Below are 26,028 nucleotides of genomic sequence, written 5' to 3'. Positions count from 1 at the left end.
GCTTATTTGGAGATAGTACAGGGCCCAATATTGTAAGTTGTATGAGTTGTATTTCATTCTGATTTGATCTCTGCATAACAAATTAGTTTCCTGCAAAAATAGAAGAGCGAGGTCATATTGTTTTATGTAATTGCAGAATGTGTCTTTTGCTGGTGAGTTTTTCCTCTGATGTTAAGTGAGATTAGCTTGCATGTGCCTAACCTTCGTTGCTACTCCAGAAGTCCCATTCTCAATATGCCTAGTGTTTTTGATAGCTATTTCAAATAGAGGATCCATTTGTGTGAACTTAGTGTAATTATAGCATTTTACAAAAAAAGTACTTATTTTCGAATGTATGTTCGAGGACTCTAATACTCCTGAATTAGTATATTCAGGCTAGTTAAGTATTCACTTCACGTCATTCGGTCCCTGTTAAAGATCCAGCCTGTCTGCAGAGTTATCGCTTTCACCCTTCGCTGGTTTTCGCTTCTCAAGTAGCGCTGCATTAATTTTTTTCCTTTTTACCACCTAAATCTTTCAATATCACTGCTCCTTTCTCCCAATGTCTTAAAAATTTAATTAAATACCTGTTCCTCCCTGTCAAGCTTCCCCTATCTAAATAGAATTGTTGTTATAGTTTTCATATATGGAAAAGCAAAGAAAGTCCACCCATCATGCATGAAAAACCTATCCTTCCAGTGATTGCTTTCAGTTTATCAAAGAAAACGATGAGTTTTCTTAAAATAACCCTCACCTGCCAAAAAGTCCCTTGGTTGCATGATTCATCATCTGGTTCTTCCCGCGCCGCTGCAGGAAGGGGCATGCTACGACTGATGAAGACGTGGGAGCACTTTTGTGTGGTGATTACTATGTGTTGTGAGAGTGAAACGGTCAAGAAATAGTTGTGAATTAAAACAAATTGGTTCGTCGGAGCCACGGGTAGGTATATAACTGGTGAGAGAGCAGCTATGACGATTGTGTGACTACAAGCGCCCCTCCCCTCCCGTGATAAGCTGATGGAGCGTAAGTTAGGCATCAAATTTATTGCTTTGACGGAGTATACCGATTAGGTATTGTATATATGCATGTCTTAATGCACATTCCACCTTGATAGTTATCAGGTAGACCTATTAGGTTATCAAGGAGTGGTTAAAGGGATCACTTCCTTTGGTCCTGAAGAAAAATCTAGGGGGATGCTTGGAACATATAGACCAGGGAAAAAACCACTCATTCTAATGTACATTTCTCCTTTCCTCTTTTAACAATACCAGCCACAGGAATTAATAAAGTTTAGGTTCCACGTGGCCAGGTGTTTTTTTATTTCACAATTTTTTAATTCACAACTTTTTCTTGACCCTTCCATGCTCATAACAACATTTCACAAAAGTGCTCCCACGTCTTCGTCGGTTTTAGCACGCCCCGTCCCACAGCAGGGCGGGAAGAACCCGATGATGAAGCATGCCACCAAGGGACTTTTTGGTGGGTGAGGGTTATTTTAAGAAAACTCATAATTTTCTTTGATAAACTGAAAGCAATCACTGGAAGGATAACTTTTTCGTGCATGATGGGTGGACTTTCTTTGTTTTTTTCGATTTCTAAAGGAGGCTGAGTCCAGAGCGAACCAAACCTCTCTCTCCCTTCCTTGTTCTTTATTATAATTTCCAAATAGTCATGGCTTCATTCCTCTGGTAATTCGGTTGGTTTGTGTGATGTCATGTCCATGTGCCTCATCTGCTTTTAGAGTCATTGGATCTTCCTGCTTTTGGGGATCCTCTGGTATATTCGCTATTGTGCACATCTTCTGAGTCAGGACTCTCAATGAAGACTATTGAAATGTGAAAGAATTGTGTTACTGTTGTGTGTGATTCAAGTTGACTTTCTTCCAATTCTATTCTCTGATTAAGATTATGCATGTCAGAATATATGTCAGCCATGTCTATTCCCGGTTTGTTCATGATCGGAAGAAGCCATCAGCTATAGTTGTTTCTAAATCTTAAGGTCTGTCAGACAGGCCTTTAGGTCTTCTTTGATCAGCATATTTTGCAGCTGAGATGTCATTTCTGGGGCCAACGTGGTTGCTCTGTTTCCATTTCTCATTGAAAGGTTTTCCTTGATAATGTCTGGGCCCTACAAGTTTTAAAGTTATTTATTTTATCACGCTGTCTCGGTCATCTATTCTACCCTCATCCAACCCTCACTATATACCGATGTCTCTTCACATATATCGAGGGGATTGGGGCAAGGAGAGCGAATCTCTCACACAGCTTTTGTTTTCACCTGCGAGGCAACTGCCTCCTCCTATTCCCTGTCCCCCTCAACTTTAAGTCCTTTATCTGCCTTCTTCACTTTGCCCTGGGTGCAGTGACTTAACTTATCCGCCCTACCGGTCCACAGCAGATATCCGAGGCAAAACCTGCCAACTGCTTCTCAGGGCTATCCTCCCTTCAGCCACTGCTCAGTCTGAGAATCTGCAAGTCTTTTTTACAAAGAGGAAGGCGTTTGCAGGAGCATTGGACCCAACCTTCACAGCCAGAATGGGTGTTCTTATTAACACATATCGGTTGGCGCCATGTTAGGAAGGCCGCTCTCCAATTTTATTTAATCCACCTTTGTTACAGTTTCAGACTAGGTGTTCTTTTGAATCTTGGGGGCATTGGCTGCAGCGATTCTTGCATCAGGAACGGTGTGGCAGTGTTACAACCTCACTGCCATCTTGAGGGAACATCAAGTTTTTTATTCTTTAACCATTGTCTTCTGTCATTTTCACTGTTCCGTTTTCTTGTGTGTTTCTTCACGTTGTTTGCATCCTTGAGATTGTCCATATCACAATTCTCAGTATTTTCTTCCTTGTCTTATTTATCCCCATTTAATCTAATTCACTGTCCTCTCGTTGATGTTCTCTGATTCTCTTTGGTATTTTATGGCCCTCCACTTTTGTTTTCTCTAGGGCTCTTGGAATGGGAGGTACCAGAGGGCGAATATACATCAAGCATCCTGAGCTGTTTAAGGTAATAAATCAACAAGTTTGGTAACTATTGCAAGATGTATAATATTTCTGGTGGAGGGATTCTTGTTACATGTGGCTTTTTAGCTGGTGATGGGTAAGAGTTGATCATATTTTTTGCTAAAGGATTTAGGCCCATGATTGCATTTTTTTTATTTTTTTTATTAAGGATTATAGCTGGTGGTTGGAGTAATTTTTTGTCTGTCAGTGGGTTTTGTTTATTTGTGCAGTTTAGTTTCTCTGTGATAAATCGGACTGCCCCACAGATTGTGCTGCTGAAGCATTGCTTGTGTTGCCTGTTTTAATACTGTTGTTGTATTCATGTTTATATTTGAGCTGAGTTTGTTGGAGGTGTTTGGTGTGGAACATGTGGCTTTGGCTAATCTTGTTTCTGTAGTACAGGTTTATCGATCAGAAACACATATGCTGAGCAGTCAGCATGAAGGAATAGCACCTCCCCTTTGTCCCAACAGTTTTCTGAAAATGTTGTGCACACTCTAATCCTTATCTACTGCTCCTGTATATACTGCTTAGCAGGACATATAAAAACACAAATATAGTGGTGCACCAAAAGCTACAAAAGTCAATTCAGATTGCTGACTTTTCCATTTCTTCTTTATTTTTAGCTCCAGACAGTCATGAATTTTAGTAATTCAAATTCCAAATGTTACATCCAAAACCAACATGTTTCATTCAACAGTTTGATCTTCTTCAGGGCATTTGCATTGTTTTGATTACTGTCTAGAACTAAAAATAAAGAAGAAATGGAACTGTCAACAGTCTGATAGGTTTTTATGTAGCTCTTGGTGCACCAGATTTGTGTTTTTTCAGGTTTATCAATGGTACACTGGTTTGCAAGTTTTAAACAGAGTCCCAGTCAAAGGTTGCTCTTTTTTCAGTGCTCAGCAACAGTTGTTCTTTTCTCTGAAACTGGAGTTAGTATTTGCATTGCAAGTTGTGTTTGTGATGAATTGAGCCACCTCTGTAGTCGTTTTTAGGTCTCGCCTAGGCAGCGCTTGCGCTGTCTCGTTGAGACATGCAGTATATACTATAGTGTATATAAGCTCCGCCCACTCCTCTCCACCCATCATTTTCATTGGCTGGTGTCTTAAGTGGTGCCTTCCGATTGGTTGTAGGATTGTTAGTCCCTCCTTATGATGGAAATGTCTTCATTTGAGTCCTTCCACGGCTATTGGCCCCTTTACAGCACCGACTACTTTCTTTCGATGCCTTCTCACACCCCCATACTATTGCATTGCCCCCATACTATTGCATTGCCAATGCTTGTTTTATTTCTCTCTCTCCACTCTCATCTGAGATCTCTGTTTAATTATTTATGATTAATACAGCCCAAGACTTGCTTTAATTATTAATCTATGATTAATACAGCCCACGCCGCGGACCTTCTTTGAATTATTTATAATTAATACAGCCCAAGCCGAGGGATCGAACTCTGCTTTCCAACTCCAACTTCGGCACCTTTATATGTTACGCCACCTCTCCTCGCTTCAAGACAAGCCCCCTTGAAGGGGTTTATCTTGGTTTCCATTGCGTGCACTTTACAGTGCCCCTGGGGCACAAGCAGGGACCTACTGGAGTGCTTCTCTATCAGAATGCACTTTGCGGTCCCCCCGGGGCATAAGCAGGCATCCACTTCAGCATGCCTAAGCAAGCGTGTGATGAGTGGATGCGTTGTTTTCAGGCAGCCTACTACTCTTGTCCAGTGCATAGTATGAATCGAGTCGCATCCAGGTGTTTATAATGGGGCACAATTGAGTTGAGGATCAGGTGAGTGTCGGTTTCTCTGAGTGACTGCCAGGGGCAAAAAGGTGTTGACAATACGTGGTCAGCCAATATTTGGCCTCTCTGCAAAGTGCACAGAGCACTGGCCACGTTTGACAATTGCACGGTGATTTTATGCAAATGTGTGGGTAGGTTGGCACTCTACGTGAATTATAGTGTTACTCGTTATGCCACGCCATTAATTTTATGGCCCCCTTCCTTTCAGGGACCCCCCCCCCCAGCTCCCCCCCCAACACACACACACACACTTTTTTCATCCCACTTAAAGCCCTGGGCGACAGAAAGCTAAACTTAAGGCATTTTCAGCTTTTTGGCGTCCCCCGCCTAAATTGGGTCTGTTGGCATGATGAGAAATCAATCATCAGGTCACGTCTGGCACCGAAGCACAACTAAGAGGCGGACACAGACTGAAAGTCTCCGCTCATGTTGAGCCAGCTTGGTGGCAATGACGTTCACAGTGTCACAAGGACATAACACAGACCTCTGTAGCCCCCGTGGCGTAAGGGGCCCCACCTATTTTGGGGAAGGGTGCCAGGGGTGCGGGGCTCCCATTCTGTCTAAAGCTTGAACCTATCTCTGAGTTATAGAGTTTGTACGGGCCCCATACGCTTGTGTTACGGCATTCCCAGGTGTGTCCCACTAAAACAGACAACTAATGCACCATGCGCCTCCTTCCAGCTGCCAGGAACATGATCCTGCCCTGCACGAGTGCTGTACAAGGGAGATGAGGACACTGTAGTAGAAGAAAGCTTGCTCTAGAAAACAAAAACACAAAAATGTGTAAATTGTTGATTAAGAGGTAAAGGGAGATGAAAGTGCAAGAGAGGCTTTGGTAGGAAAGTGAATTGTTAAGTATTTACATTCAAATGCAAACAATTTTGCAAAATTCCTGTAGCCAGTTGAAGATTCAGACTGTTTCTGCAACTCTGTTTTCGTCATGGGACCAGTAAGGGAGCATGTTGGGAACAGGAACGTTTGCATGAGAGGACCTGTTACCTTTAGCACGAATCCAGTGAACACAGAAAGCTAGTGCTGGATTGAATGGAATGAAAGCGTAGCCAGTGATGAATGTGTTTGGTTTTTTTTCTCAGTGTCTTAGCGGTTTGGGTATAAGTTGGCAATAGGCCCTGGTGTAGAGGCAACTGAGCTGTCCATTGAACCCAGCGCCCTACCAGGCAGACAGCAGATACTGAGGGGGGTGGGAGGGCATGTTACTACTCCCCACATTATTGCTGAGAGGTGCTGACCCTCAGCACTACTAATCAGGGCAGTAAAGCCCCACTATGTTCTCGTCACTCCTCGGCACCCCCTATGCGGTGATGTTAGACATAAAAATGTATCTTGGAAGGGGCGAGAACACAGGGCCCCAGTGAATAGCAGGCAGCGGAGAGGTACATTGAAGAAGCATGTCATGCAAGATTCACCACAGGGTCGCGATAGAGATTTAAAAACAAAAATGTTTTACACACAATATTAACCTGCAACAAACACATGAATTCAGTGTGCATTTTCCATGTCTAACTGACTATAGTTAACACAGGCCGCATTTTAAGATGGCCAACGTTAGCCTGCCAGATTTCTTATTCTTGTGTATTTTTTTCTTCCTTTCATTGAATGTTTTATTTAGTAATTCTTATAGTATGTGTTAATGAGCACCTGATGAGTACGGTTCAAAATTAATGTATGTCATTATGAAGGACATTTAGAGAGAGGGCATTGTGTTTATGCTTTTGAAACTGATGAATACACCTCATCCTTCTGTTCCTTAAACCTGATTGGGTCCCCTCCTGGAATCATGTGTAGGTGTATCAAAATGTTAGAAAAAAATGATTTAATTAATACAATATAGACTTAGAGAGAAGATGTCCTTTCCTTCTTGTTCGAAGAAGTTACCTTACTGTTAGAGACAATTCTCATTCCATTTGCTTGTGAGCAGATACTTTCTTTCTACTGTCTTTCAGAGGCTTTCATCCTAAGACGTATCATCTTTATTTCTCCCCACCCTTCCAGGCTCTTTCCTAGCTTAGCAGTGTAGGGTGTTCCCTTATTGGGAAAACTAAATGTGCTCTGTTTTATTTGAGACAACTTTATAACATTTTTTAATTGCTTTGAAAGTGAAGGTGTTCATGTATTCACTAACTTGATTTGAATTTGTAACTTTACTAATTTTTTAATTAACCTTCATTCTTCGGAAATCTAATTTTCTATGACGTTTTAGGGGACCCTAACATGCTTCATGTTATAAAAATGAATTGATTGTGATGTCAGCCTCAGTTGGAACTAAAGATCCATGGAGTGAACACAACCTGAGTTTGCACCAAAACATGCATGTTGCAATGTGCTGCATCTGGCATAGCTTACATTAGTGCAGCAGGAAATTTAACACCAAGACCCAGCAGCTTGAGGGGGCCCGCTGAACCCTGATTATTGCTGTATTTCAAAATTCAATAGAAGTTGGGGGTCCATTTTGTTCCTTTTACTAGGGCCCATGGCACACTGGCTATGCTACTGATTCACCAGGGAGCTGCAAAAGCACCGGGCTTAAGAGCTATGTACCTATCTCTTTGTTGCTGCCAGGGCAGGGACAAGCCATTATCACACACATTGCAGTGTGAGTCTGCCTCTGCCTGATGGAAAGCATACAGCAGACAGCATGTCTATATTGAAGACACAGACTGCCCCTTTTCTTAGTGTGCAGAACCAGTCAACATGCTGGGGACACTTCGAAGATTTGTTGTTATCAGTTACTTCTGCAACCATGCAAAGAAACACCTGGGCTTGGGCCGGAAAGGGGAAGGCTGTGCACCTGATAGGAATGGCGGGACCGCCACCCCCGGAAGGGAAGCAAGGAGTTCCAGTCCCCATAAATAAGAGCTGGTAGGGCCCGCCAGCACTGAGTGATTACTGTGTGTGCCCCTCTAAACCATGGACCCCAGCTCCGGGTCTCAATACATTTCCATGCAATCCTTCACCGTACATGTGTTATTATCATGTGCACTGAGGCTAGAAATCAAAAATATTCAAGAAAACTTGGGTCAGGGTTGCCGACTCTCCAGAGCCATGCAGAGGACATTTCCATCCCAACTTCCCTGTACGTACTTACTTTGATGATATGTTGTTTGTCGCTGTTCTGGAAACAACAGTATTGCAGGTCGATAAAAGCACTTGATATAAAGGTAGAACGCATTTTAGTCATGAAAGGTTCCCCTCCATTCTTTAAATGCTATATTAAAATTGTCCTTGGTTAACACCAATTTGGTCTTCATGTACAAAGCAAGGAAGAAGAGGTAAAAGTATTATTGCAATAAGATTAACATAGATACAAGTTAGAGTTCACCTTATCTTTTGCCGTATTGTAAATTCTGCATTCTTTCAAAAAAGGTTGACAGAGTGCACACCAGTTGCTTTCTTTTATCAATTTTTAGCAAACTTTGAGCAAACCTGGATTAACTTGCCGTATTATTGGTATATATTATTGCTAGAACGCTCGATGGCCTTTATCCCCCAAGCGAAGACAGCTGGCATGCCACCCCCGGACTCAACCGGCGCCAACAGCTCTACACTTTAGCCACTGAGATATTCCCAAGAGGATCCTTTACTAACTGAGTGCACACCAATTCACAACTCCTAACATTATTCAGGTGCAAATTTCCCCCCTTGGACCTCGGCATCACGAGCGCGCACTGCACCTCATCCTTCAGCCCTATCACTGTGAAATGCACTTGTTTGCGCTTGTGAACACAGAGGCAAGCACTTGTGAAAGCGTATTGTTCAAATTGGAGATATTCCCTTGAGAAGCAGGAGTCAGGCAGCCACATCATGTAGATACTCAGGTCGTAGGTTTATTGTAGAAGCAAATTTATAAGCAGGGCCACTGGAGTTATGTGGCAAAGGATGACCAAATTATGCAGCAGGTTGATTACACAGCAAGAAAAGGCAAATATAAGGAATAATGTGTAGTATCATTTATCTATTTTATCCTTTTAATGCACATGAATATTTTCAAAGTAAAGGTTTAACAGCAGTAGAGCCACTCTGGCTATAAATACGATGATCAGCAACGGAAAAAAACAAGGGTCTAAGTTTTCTCGTTTATTTGGAAACTTCATTTGTGCGAGCTAAAATTAGTTTTTGTTGACATTTTCAAGTTAGCAAATGGAGGGTTATGTGTCAATGTGGTAAATCCATTATCCATAATTATGCGGAAAATGCTGCATTTACAAAATTACATAATTCCAGTGGCGCTGGTTGTAACTTGGTTTTGGCTTTTCTTGCCGCATAATTTAGTCAACCCTGATGCATGCTTTGTTGCTCATAATGAAGGCAAAAGTAGGATGTCCCGTCTCGAGCAGCAATCGCCCTATGCAGCTCATTAACACTACATGCCAACCCAGCTACACAGTGGCACACCAACATGCCAACTGAGTTATTTACAGTGGCTTTGCATGGGTGTTCTCATGGCGCAAAGCAACAAAAAGCATTTAGTCGATATACTGACCATTAAAAAGGCCTAAAAATGCAGTATTAGTTGTGTATCAGTGCACAAGTGCTTGCGCAATCCTAGTAAATCTAGGCACATAACCTAAGAAGCTTGGCCGAGCAGAACAAGGAAGGCATGGGAGAGACAGGTGATTATACTGCACCTACTCACCTGTGAATGGACAGCTTTGCAATTAGGAATGCAAACCTGTTTGCTATATGGTAGTAAGTTGTCACAGATTTAGTCTTATAACGTGACTGATGATGGACTGTGTTCTTTCATAGTGCCATTTTGTTTGTTTATGGCTTTCAATGGTCTTAAGCACATAGCTACGTGTGAGGTTATGTCAGCACTGTGGACGACAGTGTAATAACCTAATGTTGTATTTTCAGCAGTGGCCTAGCAAGGGGTCAATGGGCCCTCCTGCAAACAGTGAAAATACTCCCTCCAACCACCCGCTCCGCACAGTTTGTAGTAACACAGCCCTAGTTGGGGCCTATAGCCAACATTCCTGGTCTCCGGTGCCACTGCACCTGCTGCACTGTTCGTAGATGCGCCCCAGATTCTTAGCTCAATCAAGGTAAGAATGGTGAAAGGGAAGTTAAGCCGGACATTTCAAGCACAAAAATTGGATCAAATTAGTGGGTGAGAATTAAAACCCAGCCCTGCATAGTTAAATACATATAAGATCCTAATGGCGAGACCGATTGGCATTGCAAATGCTTGTTTGTTTTAGCAATGTAGGATTACTCTGGATCAGTTATATACACTATATTTTATCTGGGCTGGCTATGGGTTGTTCTGTGTTTTTAAAGCAAAGTAGTAGGCGTAATTGGTGTATTTGGACTGTGGCTGTTGTAGTTCGTCATGGTACTCTTTCTGGACGATTAGGGATATTTCTTTGTTTCTTTGTATCCTGTGATACATATCTCATCTGTATTTTTTTCTAGTATGCTGCAGACCCTCAGGATAAGCATTGGCTGGCAGACAACCAACATATGAGAGCCACAGGAGGGAAAATGGTGAGTATAACTATGTCACCCAATATACTAAGAAGGCTGATGAAGGGGTGTCTTTGATTAGTATACAAAAAGCATCGCTTGGAGCTTTTAATTAACTGTTTCCTCAACGATATTATATCTTGCACTAATAAATCTGAGGCTCGATTCCCTAAACCAGCTCAAGCTGCACAAACTACTTACTTTCCTTATTGCTATGGAAGCAGATTTCCTGGTTTATCCAATTTCACAGTAGATGAGGGGCATGAAAAGTGGAATTTACACAATATGCAAAACTGAGTATGTGTATATTGAAAGACAGAAAGAAGTGTAACGGATTTAAATTAGATTATTTGAACCTATGTGGTCGGTGTAGAATATGTTGTAAACTCAAATAAATGCTTGTCTGATATAATGTGTAATCTTTGCTCTCCCTGTCCGAAGTACTGATTTAATAATTTTCAGATATACTCTTTACTGGTGAAACAGTAGTCTTCCCTTATGCAAGGATAAGCTGCTTCTATAAAGGGTGCCAGACTTTTCACTGCTTTGGTGATGGAGCTTCATAAGACCACTTCATCTCCTTTCAAAAAGAGTTCTGTCTCTGCGCCTGACCTTTCAGTGCATTCATTCCTCTTGTTCACTACATTTAGCAATTTGTCCTCATGTGAACAGGTGCCACTTTTTAAATCATTTGGTTAAAGCTTTTTGAGGGGCAAAGCCCCCAAAGAATTCTTGTGTTTCAGCAAAACGAAGACAGAATCATGGAAGTAGTTTTAAACTTGTATGTCAAGGTCCTTCTTTTTCCAGATTTTCATCTGAAAGATCGAAAACACAAGCTGCTTCTGGATCCACCTTTGGGTTTTATCTAAAGTTGTCTCAGCTAAAAAGCAAGGGGCATGAAGATTGAATGTTTACAATAAAAAAAGTTTAAATTAGGAGTGCACCTATTTAGTTTAGGGAATAGAGCCTATCAGGCAATCTTTAATTTCCTCTGCCTCCTCTGGAAGTTTTCCTTCACTTTTGTCAGTTTAAACTGAAAATGGTGAGACTTGGGTGCTATTGATGTAAGCTGCATTTCACTGCGAAGGAGTTTGCGCCTCCAGCTTCCCTTTAGCGCACTTCTCCTTAAAGTTGGTCTTGCAGAACAGTCTCTGAAGAGTGCAATGTGCTACGGTGGTTTTACAGCCACAATCCCAGGAGAGACTCTTATCTAACTCATATTGTTGATGTGAATGCTGCCTTGTGATTTGGATATGTGCAATTGAGGGCAATAGGGACTTCTTGTGACAAGCATTGCTTGTTCTTTCTCTCCACGCCTGTTAAGTAAACACCAGTGTACTCTTATTTGGGCTTTGACCGAGAGTGATTTAGCACAATTAATGCTTAGCCTTAAAGGTAAGACAGGTTTATAAACTCAAATAGGCATCCCTTCAGTAACAAACAATAACTTGAATATCCAATGAGTAGTTTTCGATTGTTGGGTGCTTCAGTGGAAGCTCCAGAGAGAGGAACTTTCCACGGCTAGTCCATGTATACAGGTAACAGCCTGCAGGGCCTCTAGACTAGGGATGTTGATACAAAAGGGGAATTCGGGTACACACCAGTAAGCCAGTTAGGGTGACGGACTCCAGGAGATAGCACTTAGCAATGTGAACTTTGCAGTTAAGCTGCTCTGTGTGTTTCAGCCAGCAGGAGCATGGTAGGAGTTACATTAACACCAGGACTAAGGGAACATTCAACAGGGAGGGAGAGCACAATGACAATGCCCTTAATTAAGGTTGCATGTTCTGAGTACATTACATCTCTCTTCCTAACTGACAGTTTTCTTTCTTTCTTTATATTATCATCCCAATCTCGTTATCACCACATGCAAAATAGAATCACATACTTCTTGTCTTTTCCCTCTTCAGTCTATTATCTTGGAAACATAGCATACTCACCGTTTTGCATATATATCTCCCACCACTTTCTGATACACCACTGCTGCAGATGGCCAACCAAACTTCATTCTGCAAAAGCAGTAAGCTCCAAAAAGAAGTTACAAAGGATGTCATCAGTCTAGAACGAACATGTAAAAGGATTCAGCTATATGGTAAGGAAATATCGAATACAGTGAAAAATCTGCATTACCCAAGCTGGCCAGCTTTTTCAAAATATTCGAAAATATCCAAATGGATTATTCAAGATAACACCACTACCACACAAGTTTTGATCCCTCTGTTTACGTCCTGAAACCACAGAAGCTAGTCACAGAAGCAAAATGACTTATGTAGTACTTTCTTTTTAGTAATGAATTGATTTCATCATGCAGTAGACTCCTTAAAAGATTTGGAACCAGGAAATATTTAATTTGTCTCTAAAGATTACTTTTCAATCGAAACTAGTTCTGGAGATTTGGCCCCATCAAAACTAGTTATGGCGATTTGGGGTCAAGCATAACGCATAGGTGTATTCTTACTTTCTTCAAAAAATCATAAATATATATTGTTTAGCAGTATTCATATTTCTTTGTAGTCTTCTTTTAAGTCAATTATTCATCCCCTTCATGCCAGTAATCTCAAAGTGTGTGTGTCTGTGTGTGCACATACAAACGCATCTTGTAAATATAACATCTCCATTCAAAACGTTACCATGTAACACTGTTATAAGTAAGCGTGTATAAACTGTTAAAACCTACTAACATGTTAAGCTCTTCCTCTCATTCAGACATTGCGTAATGCCTTACTTAGTTGTTTTGAACTCACTTATTTATTTAAATCTTAGAGAATTCCTTTACTTCTTTCACAGTTTTGAAATCTTTGAGTTTGTCCCTCTTGGCAAAGTGTCCTCTTTTGCCACATTACTCACCTCGTGCCTGTAATTCACTCATTCTTCTCACAGCCATAATGAGGGTTACTAATGCCCCTTCTAACCGTTCTATAAGGTGACCAAATATATTTTTACCTGTACCTCTAATGGGAAGGTGGCCTAACAGCTCTACTTTGTTCTTGTTTGACTCCTCCCCCATAATGAGGATACATGAAGACGGGTGGGTGGGTGTGTGTGTCTTGTTGCATTGACTGAAGGTATTTACAAACCTTAGAGTAAAACTGGAAGAGTACAGATGACTAGATGTTGCCCATATTGCCAGTATGTAAGCGAATACATATGTTTGGAATCATACCTCAACCCTAGGAGAAGCTGGTGCCTTCTGAGTGCATCTTATTTTTAACTACCCCTTTACGTGCCAGTTACAAAAAAAAATAGAAATCTAATTGAAATGATGTGTGGCTGTACTTTGAGATTTGTTTATGTTATTTATTGTATCATGGTGTAATTGAATGTATAACCTTTACAACCTAAAGTAAGCCATGACAGCAACATCACTAAGTAACCAAATGGAGCATGCAATCATATTGGTGGCCCTTGAACACCAGTGATAAACCACAGAACTCACATAGGACAACCATAACCGCTGACTGCCATGTGATCCCAAGAAAGCCCTCAGAATGTGCTGGAATGACGATTCTCCAATTATTATGCAGAGAGAATCTTGATTTCATTAAAGACAAACGGAGGCTAACATTATGCAAATACTTTTATTTGCTGCCCAAACATGCAGCCCTTTAAAGAATGTAACTACATCATAATAAGTAGAACATTGGTAACATGACAAGTAGACTGTGCAGGCTCCCATCTTCCTCGTGGGCTGCGATGACACATCTATACAACTTGAAATTCCAGTAAATCCAGTTAGTCTTTAACATTGTTACCTGAGAAGAAAAAAAACACTGTATAGTGAAATGTATAAAGACCATTGGTAGTAATGTACAGTAATGTATAATAATAATGATAACGATAACACATTAAAGCATTAACATTACCTAAACCAAACCTCTAGGGGAGAGGAGGGTGGGATAATGTTAGCCTCCGTTTGTCTTTAATGAAATCAAGATTCTCTCTGCATAATAATTGGAGAATCGTCATTTCATTACAAGACCTGAGGCTACCATTATGCATGTATAAAGCCATGTAACGCTGCACTGCTAACATGCTCTATTGGTCTCAAGTAAAACTTAGAGAAAGTACTTGCGTTAGACCAATCTGCTGCTTTAAGTATTTCGGGGAGAGATCCTCCTGCCCAAAATACTTTGCTAGCCATTGCACCTCTAGAAGAGTGAGCTCCAAATCTAGAGAAGTCCACTCCAGCCTCATGCATAATCAAGCGGATCCATCTGGCTAGGGTCGCTGAGGAAACCGGTCTGAAAGGTTTGACATATGATAAAAGAAGTTGATCACAACCAACAGGCCTAAAAGTTGAAATCTTATTTTCATAGCCCTTCATTCAATTCACAACACATAGTTTTTCACATTCATGAAACTTAGGATAGAAGATAGACTCTGACATTGTTTTCGTTCTTTTCCAGATGTCGAAATGGACGCCTTCACATGAGTAGAATCTATTAGGAAGTTCTAGTGCTCTAATGTCGGATACCCTTCTAAAGGAGATCAGACACAGGAGAGTCGCCAGTTTCATTGAGATTCTTTTAAGGTAGAGTGAGTCGTTGCCAGGCCAAGAAAGGAAGAGATTAGAAATAAGGTTAACGTCCCAAAGGGATTCATAACGGGCCTTGGAAGGTCTTAGTCTAATACCCTTCATAACTCTTTTGATAAGGGAATTGCTACCAATAGCAAGGTTATTAATGAGAGTATGGCCTGAAGAAATTGCTGAACTGTAGCAATTGATGGTTCTAAAGGAAAGACCTGACTCAAAGTGATGAGCTAGATAGTTAGCTACCTCTAGAGGGCAGTGAACGGGATCCAAATCCCTTTCCAAGCACCAACAAGACCATTTTCTCCAAACGCCCTTGTAGCTTTTCCTAGTTCCTGGTGCCCATGAGTCTTCCAATAAGCTTTTAGCTTCTCCCGAAAGGTCAGAATATCTGCCTGAATTCCTGATATCCTCCAGGCAAAAAGGTTCATCTTCCCTTCTAAGACTAAAGGGTGTTCTTCTCCGTCCGGACCCTGGAGTAGGCCTAAGGATGATAGGATCACCCGTGGAAAGTCCACTGCTAACTCCATTACCCCGGGAAACCAAGCCTGGGATTTCCAAAAGGGAGTTACTAGAATGATGGAGCACAACTAGAGTCTCACCTTCCACAGTAATCTCTGAATCATTGAGAAGGGGGGAAAGGCGTAACCCTTGATCCCTTCCCAAGGCTGGAGGAATGCATCCACTCCCGACGCATTCGGGTCTGGTTTCCAACTGAAATAACTCTGAACTTGATGAGTTAATCTGCTAGCAAAAAGGTCTACTTGGATCGGGCCCCAAAGCTCTTGGATCAGAGAAAAGGTCTGAGGATTCAATTTCCAGTCGCTGAAATCATGAAGAAAACGAAAATTCCAGTCTGCTCTCAGATTCTGGGTTCCCAGAATAAATTCTGCTCTGAGGGTGATCTTTTGATTCCAACAAAAATACCAAATTTGCTTGGCAATCTCTGAGAGGTTTTTGGATTTCACTCCTTCAAAACGATTTATATAAGAGACAGCTGAGAAGTTGTCTAGTCGGATTAGGGTATTTGAGTTCTTTAGAAGCTTTTTGAAGCTCATAAGCGCATTCAAAGCTGCTAGCATCTCCAGACAGTTTATATGAAGGGATTGTTCTTGTAAGGACCACCTCCCCCCGGTCTCCAGATTATTTAGTTGAGCGCCCCAGCCGTGGCTGCTCGCATCTGATTCTAAGGTGAAATCTGGAACATTTTCGAAAATAGCTTTCCTATTTCCCGGCTTGGAGATTGTTCAACCACCAATGAAGATCCTCTCGAGCATCTTCCGAGAGAGGGAGAGAGTCTTCGTACCAGAGGCCTTTCCTCAGGCCCAGTGTTTTTAATCTTTGCAAACCTCTGTAGTGAAGAGGACCCGGTGAATAGGCCTGAATAGAGGAGGAGAGAAGACCTAGGACTCTGGCTAGATCTTTCAGGTGAATACATTTTTTGGAAAGGATAAGAGAAACATGTTTTTTTTATTTTGGTAACCTTCTTGTGGCGAAGGATTAAGTTGGAAAGGATAGTGTTTACTTCGAAACCCAGAAATTCTATTTCCTGTGTAGGTGTCAGAATAGATTTTTCCATATTTATGATGAAGCCCAAGTCTCGGAGAAGGTCCATGGTCAATTGTAAATGATTCATAATTTCTAACTTGTCTTGAGACATGATGAGGATATCGTCTAGGTATATTATCTGACGAATCCCTCTCTCTCTGAGGTAACTGACCACTGGTCGTAGGACCTTGGTGAAACACCAGGGAGCTGACGACGGGCTGAAGGGAAGACATTGGAACTGATAAAGAGTTCCTTTCCAAGTAAACCAAAGGTACTTGCGACAATCCTTGTGCATGGGTATTGTAAAGTAAGCATCTTTGAGATCCAGTTTTACCAGCCAATCTTTGGTTTGGAAAATGTCCCTCAAAAGATGGATACCCTCAATCTTGAAGTGTCTGTAAGTTAAAAATTTGTTTAAATACTTTAGGTTTATAACGGGTCGCCAACCCTTGTCCTTCTTTTTGACTAAAAAAAATAGTGCTTAAGAAACTCTTTGGAATCTCTGATATAGGGATTTTTATAATAGCGCCTTTGTCTAACCTTAGTGATATTTCCAGTTCTATTCGTTTTGAGTTTTCCTTGTCCAGAGTAATCTCGTTTGGGATCTTTTCTTGGAAGGGTTCTTCCCAAAAGTCTATCTTGAAGCCATGTACCGTTTCTAGGACCCACGGGTCTTTGGTGATACGTAGCCAATTGTGTGCAAAAAGTTTTAGTCTCCCTGCCATCCTGGGAGAAAGGGAGAGTATTGAGCTTACCTTGATAAGATTGGTTGGAGGATCTTGATCTGCCGCCACAGGCTCTTGAACCCCTTCCTCTCAGGGGGTAGAAGTTTGAGCGGAAACCTCTATAAGGGAGTGAGCCTCTTTCTTCTTGTGGGAAAAATTGGGACCTGAAGTAGCCACGGCTGACAGGTTGCCCCTCCTGTCAGCCCTTCCAAAAAGTGGTCGACCACCAAAACCTCTTCTCATGTTGGATTGTGCCTTGCTAAAGGCATTGAAGGCGGACACGTACTTGCCCAAGGACTTTACGAAATTATTGCAGAACAAAAGGCCTTTAGTGTCGCACAGATCTTCTCTGGTGGAAAGGTACACCAGTTTCGGGTTCATTTTAAGGAGGACTTCCTTCCTCCGTTCAGCACGTTGAGACCATCCTCGTAGGTGTTCAATATCGACTGGGGTGTTATTAGATCACGCTTCTTCGGTCATGTCAAGTTTTCTGGATGACAGTCCCAGAACGTCAAGAAGTTTATCTTGACATTGTTTGAGGCATTTTTCGATCCCTTTTCTTGATTCCTTCCCCGATTTAAATAAGAAGGTGATCAGTTCAGGGTCGAGACTAGGTGTGCTACAGATCTTGTCCTCTGAAGAGGGTCAAGGGCATTCATTGCTCAATAAATTGAGAGTGTCTCTGTCCAGGGGCTTCCTGACCCACTGGGAAAGGTACTTACTCACTTGGGCCATAGGCCACCATTCGGTGCTGCAGGGGTGGCGAATGGTAGTGGGATTGAACATTTCCCCGCCGAGGGGGGTCTTTGACTGTAGATGAGGTTGAGGGATGACTTAGGTCCTCATCAAGATCCTCAGGGGTATCTTGGGGAACAAAAATAAACTCATCATCATAGTCTTGATTTAGTTGTAAGGAATCATCACTTAAGTCATAATCATTTGTACCGTATAGGATACCATCATCTCTAATGCCGCTAAGGGGAATTCTCTCTGTCCCAGCGAGCTGGGATCTTTCTATTGTGCTGCTACGAGCACCAAAACCTCTTGTAGCGCGAGGGCTACCCGTCTGTAATGCATTGGTGAATGCTTCCTTCAAATGTTTGCTTTTTTGGAGTACTTTGCCCCTTTTATTGGCCCAGTGGTATAGGGGGAGTCCCCGTCGGAGAGGGAAAAATAGATTTCCTCAGGAGGGGGCAGCCTCTTTCTTTTAAGTAATGCAGCGTCAACTGCTTCTCTCACAGAAGATTTAAGATCTTCACTAATTAGCCTCTTCAGACTATCCCCCTTAGGGGACTGGAGTGGGGTAATGGACTCAACAGTATGTAAATATAAATTCTCAGTACTAATTAGCCTTGTTAAGGCTTACTCACGGTTGTGCTGGGTAAGCACTGCAATCAAAATCGGGCCTGGTAAAGTTTATATTCCTTGAAGAATAAATGCGGGTTGTGGCGTGAGAGAAAAGCCAGCAGATGGCGATCTTCTGTATGTTATAATAATTTGGCAAGGGAAATAAGCAAAAGGACACCCGCTCCGTTTCGATCACCGTTACATGCTCGAGAGAAGCGTAACTATGGTGATCTGACGTGGAACCGGAGGGAATGAAACTGACTTCATGCTGCTGCGTGTATTGTCGCGTCCCCTAGCATGTAAAAAAATACCAGCGGCAACAAAGGGAATCAAGAGTGATTTAAATACTTACCGAGCCATAAACAATTGCCAAGCGATCGCAAGGCGAAAGAAAGCCATTCCCCGCCATAAATTGGACAGGGGAGATGGCCACCAAATTAAACCTAGAAGGAAAGACCAAATTAAATGTAGAGGAAAGGCGTGTGTTTTAAAATGCCAAACAATTTGTCAAAAATAATTTAAAAGACGTAGAGAGTATCATTACAACATGTTATAAGTTCTATCATACAATATATAAGCGAATTATACAATATTGTTATAAATAACACTTATAATAGTGGAGTAACAAAAGGTATACTTAGCTGTGTCAGAGCAGCGAATAAAAGAGGAAGATGGGAGCCTGCGTAGTCTACTTGTCATGTTAACAATGTTCTACTTATTATGATGTAGTTACATTCTTTAAAGGGCTGCATGTTTGGGCAGCAAATAAAAGTATTTGCATAATGGTAGCCTCCGGTCTTGTAATGAAATTCCTAATGCTCTGCAACACTCATTATATGTGTCGATACCCATTGTTGTGGTAGGTGAGCACCTTTAAAATTAAGGTCGTTCACACATTAGGTACTCACTCAAAAATTAAGAACCTGCCCATTAGAGCTGTTATCATTGCACACTATCCAAAGCAAAATAAATCTGAGATAGTAGCTGCATTCATACAGCAGGCATAGCACAAAAGGGAAAGCTAAGCACATAGGTAGCAGCAGATATTACAAAAAGGTGTAGGGCTAGGAAAGGGTAAGATGAACTTACACAAAGGGAAGATGGGGCAAAAGAGGACCCTGAAAATGAAAGTGAAGATCACATGAAAGGTGACACTTCGATCACAGCAAATGAATGGGCAGATAGGTCAGACTGGAAGCATAAAGGCCAGTGGGTGTAACTAGCACTGAAGAGAGCATGTGTTACTAAAGGGTGAGAGTAGAGTGTGCATTGCAGAAATGAATGTTGTAGACTGCATGAAGAGGGGCATAGATTGCACAATGGCAGGTGTCTAGGTTAAACAAAAGTAGTTAGATTTTACAAGAGTGTACTAGACAGCAGTCCTGGACTAATTCACAGATTGAGAGCTGGATGAGACTAAAGTAAAGCTAGAACAAATACATTGGGAGGTTAGATTACATGGGGTGCAAAGCCTACTGAAAGGATGATGCGAGTTAAAAGGAGGTGATAGGGACACAGTGAGAGAAGACCACTTAAGTGATTTAAATGACAGGACAGATATGGAGTTCCACACAGGAGTGAGCAGATGATTCTTCCAGCATGGCCGACAAACTGTGTAGCACTGTACATCGTTGCGCTCAAGAGACATTTATGAATCGACGGGTGTCTCTTATTTAATGCTTGTGCATCATATAAAACGCAATGTGAACTGAGATACGTCACTAAAAATGAGAATTCCTTAATAGTGGGTGGAGGTGGAAGAGTACCTTGGGTGCAAGGTATGTAAGAGATAACAGAATGAAAGTGCGAGACAGATGGATACCGGGCAACAGAATGAGAGAAATGCAGGGGGACAAGTGAAAACAGCTGATGAACAGCATAATAGGGACACTGGGCAGGGTGAAAGCAAAGAGCGTGCAAGGCGGGTAGAACCCAAGCAGGAGCGATTGTTACTTGCAGGGGAGAAGATGCTACAATGGAAGAGAGAGATCCCTAAGGAAATGTGACATCTCCACTTTTGGAGGCCTCAGCCTATATAGTCTCTAACCAATGAGTGATTGTGCTTCTTTGTGAGACTCCAACCAACAAGGTTTCTAGTACCTTTAAAATGGATGTGCAGAAGTAGTATTTCTACATAGACTATGTAGTCTGTCAGAGGGCAGGATTGTACTGTACGGAGAGTGCATGCATATTTTTTGCAACTGGAGCAATGGTGCTGATGCTCAGGACTCTGCCTTTGTTGTATTCCTCTAGTCTAGAATAAATTGAAAAGAGGTGAGGAGGGAGATATTTGTTGTATTAAAAAATATTCTCCCTCATGTCTTTGCAGGCGTACATTCTCATGGAGGAGGATATCCAAGATCTGGCTGCTAGCGATGAATATAGGTAAGGAAGGGCTATGTGTTTTATTGAGGTGGCTTTTATTGTTGGACCAATATTATCTAATAAACACTGACTGTGTCACTGATTCTCAGTTTCCACTGATTAAATATCACCACTATTTATCACGCTTGCCAGAAGCCACTGTCTCTGCCCCTTCACATGTCCGACATATAGTTGCTCCCAGTGACCTTTGCCAGAGGCTTCAGCAATCCTAGTATCACATGTGCTTATTAAAAGTTTGTATACCCTTAAAGTTACAGTTGCTGGTATACCTCAATAGGAATAGAAATTGCTGCTCACCTCATTGCTTCCACTGGCCAATGCCATTAACAGCTAGTATTGATTGTCTGTTATGACTCTTGCCTTTGGTTATGTAGCCCGTGTGTGCTTAGCATCGATAATCCAATGTTTGGCTCTCAGGCCAACACTATACACAAATATCTACCTCTGTTGGTCTTTTTTATGATTGATTCCTTAGGAGTTGTCCAGACCTGAAGATTGATGAGCTGAAGCCTTTTATACCGCCCCCGTGGATGATAGAGAAGATGCAGCGGTACATTGAGACAGTACGCACCGAGCATGAGTAGAACTGTCTGCATCAGAGATTTTTAGCAACCAAGAAGGTGTCTGCTTTTCAGGGGGATTCACTGAAGATATGAATCTTTCAAGGAACCTCTAACACTGTCCATTGCCCATATTTCAGATAACCTCTGAATCGCCAGAGTAATATGTAAAGTGGACCATCTGACTTACCAGGGAACATTGACAAGAACTCTCTCAAGAATGAAACAGTGATGCCCCTCTTCCTTTGCAGTGGAGATGGTTGAGGAATTCCTGTTTTATCAGCATGAGTTGTTTTGTTTGCACACTGGACTTTTTAAATTTAATTTATCCTATGGATTTGCAATGTGGACACTACTGCTTTTGATCTTTAATATCTTTTAGGAGGTGGGCTTACATCATCTGCGACAAAAAAGCTTGGGTTGTCCTCTTTCTCCATTTAATGCATACTTGGACTCATTGGTTTTATACTCCATTCCAGAAGTAGTGTACGTTCACCAGACCATTGTTTCTTCTGTCTGTGCATGGAAGCCTTGATCGCTGTTATTATTCCATCTGTGCAAGGAAGCCTGAATGAGCTGTCAGTGCATGAGGTTTTCCTCTTTGCAAAGTCTGTATCATTCGCTACCTTCCAGATTTACCTGGAAGTCACAGTTATTCTCTAGTTTTTTGCTAATCTGGGGGGGCTTTTTTTTATTCCCATGTCTTACTTAACTACAAGTTGAGGTTTTATGCTCTAGCATAGTTTTTTTGTAGCTAAATAAAATAATGATTTGGGAAACAAGTGCAAGATCTCGCTATTTATAAGCAAAAAAACTGTGCTATATAGGTGTTGAAGAAAATGCTCTGCAGACTATTCCCCGAAGCCGCTTTCAAGCTGGCATCCATATACCTCAATTTCCGTTCTTATAGGTAGGAGCTGCATTGATAATGCCATGTCCCTGAAACTTCCTTAAGTGTATTATTATCCAACAGTGTATTTTATAACTATTTTCCACATTAGCTGGTTGATATCTGAGCTGCAACGATCTATTACTGAACGTAACAGGGTCAAGACCCTAGAGTTTAATTTTACAAATGTTTGCACTTAGCTTTTTAATAAGCTACTATAAGCTTGCCTTGTTCCACATTGTTAATACCTATCTTGATCTATTCATGTGTTTACATCACTATTTGATACATTAACATGCCACAGACCTTTCAGTTAGTTATCTGCACATAGTCACCGGTAGCAGGGGAGTGGCCGGGCACCGAGCAAGATGGTGGTGTTCTAGTGCAGCTCCCGCACTCCACTTAGAATATCTAGGGTGACCAGGCGTCCCGGATTTGCCTGGACAGTGCCGGTTTCAACAGCTGTCCCAGTGAATTTCGGCATATTTGTCTCATGTCCCAGATTTTAGAGAGGGTCAGCTGAAAACAATGAAAGGCACTTTTTTAGGTGTTTCAAAGCAGGGCTAGTTAGCAGCCGTTATAACTAAGCACTTTTATTAACGGGTATGATGCTGGTTTTAAAAAATTACATTTTATTTATTTGCTTAGTGCCCCTTCTGCATTTCTATGTTGATGAGGGCTGTTATTTTTTGCCACTTTGTTGATGTAACATTGCAGTCCTTCCTCTATTTTTGCAAAATGTCCTGGTTTTTGGGTCACAAGATCTGGTCACCCTAAGAATATCCCCAGAAATCCTGTTGAATATACGCTCGCCCAGTGCCATTGACGAGAGGAATGCAGCAGAGGATACTCGCTGAAAGAAGAGAGGATGGGGTAGCCTCCAGTATCGGGCCGCTTGAATGGAGGATCCCTGTGAGCGTCCTTCTTGTGGCAGTGGCCGCGACATGACCAGAGTGTCTGGCGCCGCTGGTTGCTGGGTCAGGCATTCACACCCAGTAGGTGGAGAGAAGGAAGTTGTATGCCCTGTTGCCCCCCCCCCCGTGAGCCCTGGGCCTGGTGCAGGTGGAAGATTGTATGGGGCGCTCTCCGGAGCACCTCCCACGGGAATTGAGGCGAGCAGTAGGGGGCTGTGGAGTGTGGAAGACAAAGAGAGAGGGCCTGGGGGAACGAGTGGGCCTCTACTGCCTGTCTCATCAGAGAACAGAAAAGAGTCTTGGCTCCAATCAGTAAGGCTAAGCCTCAAATACCACAAAACAACAAAGTTGCCAGTACAGATACCATGTCAAGAATAAACACTTAAATAGTGCATAGAAGTCAAATCTATGACATTCTTATATTTCTTTCAATTAATTTGGCTTTATTTAACCATTTCTTTTATTTTTTTAATTCGTGAAAAATATATTGTAGAAATTCAACACTTTATACAACAATGATAAAAAACATTAATATTCTATGCAATTCAATCATCCTAAAACAGACTAAACATACTAAATTAAACACTTCCAAAGGCCACTTTCATACCTGATTCACCCCAAACACAATCATACACACATCATCGCCATACTTATATTTGTCAACCTGGTAAAGGACAACTAAGCAATAAATGAGAAAAACCAGGAGATTGCACCCAAACAAATGGAACTTTTTGACAAAAAAACGTCTTTCAAGTGCACAATAAACAATACACCAAGGTTCATTAAGTCATAAGCCGATTAATTAGTGCACGAAAGCAATCATTATTTTAGCCAAGTTTGTTGGGAATAACAATACGCAGGGTCGACGCGTTTCGAACCCTCTGTTTAAAGGGTTCTCCTCAGGAACAAAAAAGCTGCAATACAAAAAGAAACCAAATCTTAATCACTAAATGCAACTAAACTCATCCATCTAGAAAAACCTAAAAAGCTCCACCAGTGTTTAACTGATTACCTCTTATGTCATCTGACTGAATCCGACATTCAAAAGGAAAGATATCTCCAAAGTCAAAGAAAAAAGAAATACAATGTATTTAAAGGATAAACAAACAATCATTATTTACACCTGTACAACGCTGATGAATGACTTACGATATTGGCCGATGTTCAGCAGTTAAGTTGTTTATGATTGATGGCGAAAAACATTGGACTTCATGGAGGAACTATGAAAGAAAGAAACCTCCATTACTGCTAATTTTTATATTATATGAATTTCACCGCACATCCTAGGGTGCTGTCTGAAGTACCTTTGAAAAGACTCGTTGTTTCACGGTCCTCCTTTATTGAAAAACAGCTCTGTATTCTGTTTTTCAAGCATCGTGAATCTGAAAAGACATGGCGAGTGTGCGCGTTTTAGGGGAAAGTAGAATGCACTCGAGATACAATGTTGACAAGACGGGCCACGTCTTTTGCAGAGCACCAAACCTTCATGTGTGATTCTTTAACCGAAGCTCGAAGTGAACACTTACCTAATCACGAGCAGTCTTCACAAAGCAGTATTCATTTCCGCGTTGCGATAACTTCACACGCAGCTTGCCGTACTAATCCAGTCTGCAGGAGACTCTATAAGTCGATGAACTACACCAAGCGTCTCATGGGAAAACACAGAGTAGTCATGGGAAATGTGGTTTCAGTATGCCAACCACTCTGACAGACAGTTAATGCGCAAACTCGGTCATAATATTAACCAATGTAGCCATACCTTAAAATCATGTGAACAACTACGTACCTTTCTACAAAAATAGTGGAATAGGTGTTAACAGCATCAGAAAAACATCAAAAGACCACAAATTAGCAATTCTCAAAACTGACCTTCATGAGGGACCCTCACAAGCAGTAATCATAGTTTTATATAATTCTGAAAGCTCATTGAGCCCATTAGTTGCGGTATTGAATTTAACTATTAGCATCGCCTCCCGCTGAATTAGTTTTTGATCAAGGTTGCCACCCCATAGATCAGGGAATACCTTTGAGATCACAGTCCATTTAAGATCTCTTTCAGTATGTCCCAGTTCCCTCCAATGGTGCAGTTTCAACATTTTTTCGAATCCTCGATTTATGTTGAGTGATTCTTTGGCGAACTTCTTGATTACTCTTGCCCACATACAGTTTTAGACAAGGGCAGAGTAGTCCATAAACGACAAATTTAGATTTACAATTAGTGAATTTGTCGTGTTTCCAATAGATCCCATTATGGGGAAAAAGTACTCCTTCAATTGTCTGTTTACAGCATGAGCATGAGCCACACTTATGATGTCCACTAACCGGAGCCAAGCCCACATAATCTCTGAGTGTAGGTTGGGTCTCTTTAGGCAACATGGCACAAACCACATGGTTGGCAATGCTTTTATCTTTTATGAAGGCAAAGAGTGGTCCGTTAGCAAAAGATTGATCCAGGTTTCTGATCAGATGCCAATTTTTTGAAAATATTTGAATTGGGGCAGAATGTGGAAACACAAACTATCTTGTCATTTGGTGTTTGTTGTTTCTTTTGTAGAAGAGATTCCCGCGGTGTCCACCACGCCCTTTTCGTGGCATTTTTTAGTAATTTCCTCAGATAGCCTCGATCAAACAGTTTGTCATACAAGTTGCAAGCGTGCAGGAAATACTCCTCTTTAAAATGACAATTCCGGCGAATTCTTAAAAATTGGCCAAAAGGCAAATTTTGCTTCAAACTTCGCGGATGGTTACTCGTATAATGGAGGGCTTTATTCCTGTCTGTTGATTTTATGAACAGAGTTGTTACTAGCTCCCCATCAGAAGGATACACTTCTACGTCCAAAAAAGTCATTCTATGGCTTGAGT

General features: G+C 41.6%; 1 protein-coding gene across 1 annotated transcript in view; it reads left to right on the top strand.

Annotated features, from left to right (window-relative positions):
* DNTTIP1 (deoxynucleotidyltransferase terminal interacting protein 1) overlaps window positions 1-22,145 on the top strand; it is a 79,724-nt gene extending 57,579 nt beyond the window's left edge. Inside the window, exons 10-13 of the mRNA XM_085619388.1 lie at window positions 2,927-2,987; window positions 10,217-10,288; window positions 20,748-20,803; window positions 21,279-22,145. Coding sequence (XP_085475514.1) covers window positions 2,927-2,987; window positions 10,217-10,288; window positions 20,748-20,803; window positions 21,279-21,387 — 298 coding nt within the window. The 3' untranslated portion in view covers window positions 21,388-22,145. The remainder of the gene's footprint in view (window positions 1-2,926; window positions 2,988-10,216; window positions 10,289-20,747; window positions 20,804-21,278) is intronic.
* Window positions 22,146-26,028: the final 3,883 nt, after the last annotated feature.

Source organism: Triturus cristatus, chromosome 7, assembly GCF_964204655.1.
Source record: "Triturus cristatus chromosome 7, aTriCri1.1, whole genome shotgun sequence".
Taxonomy (NCBI): domain Eukaryota; kingdom Metazoa; phylum Chordata; class Amphibia; order Caudata; family Salamandridae; genus Triturus; species Triturus cristatus.
This window is presented reverse-complemented; position numbering and strand designations above follow the sequence as displayed.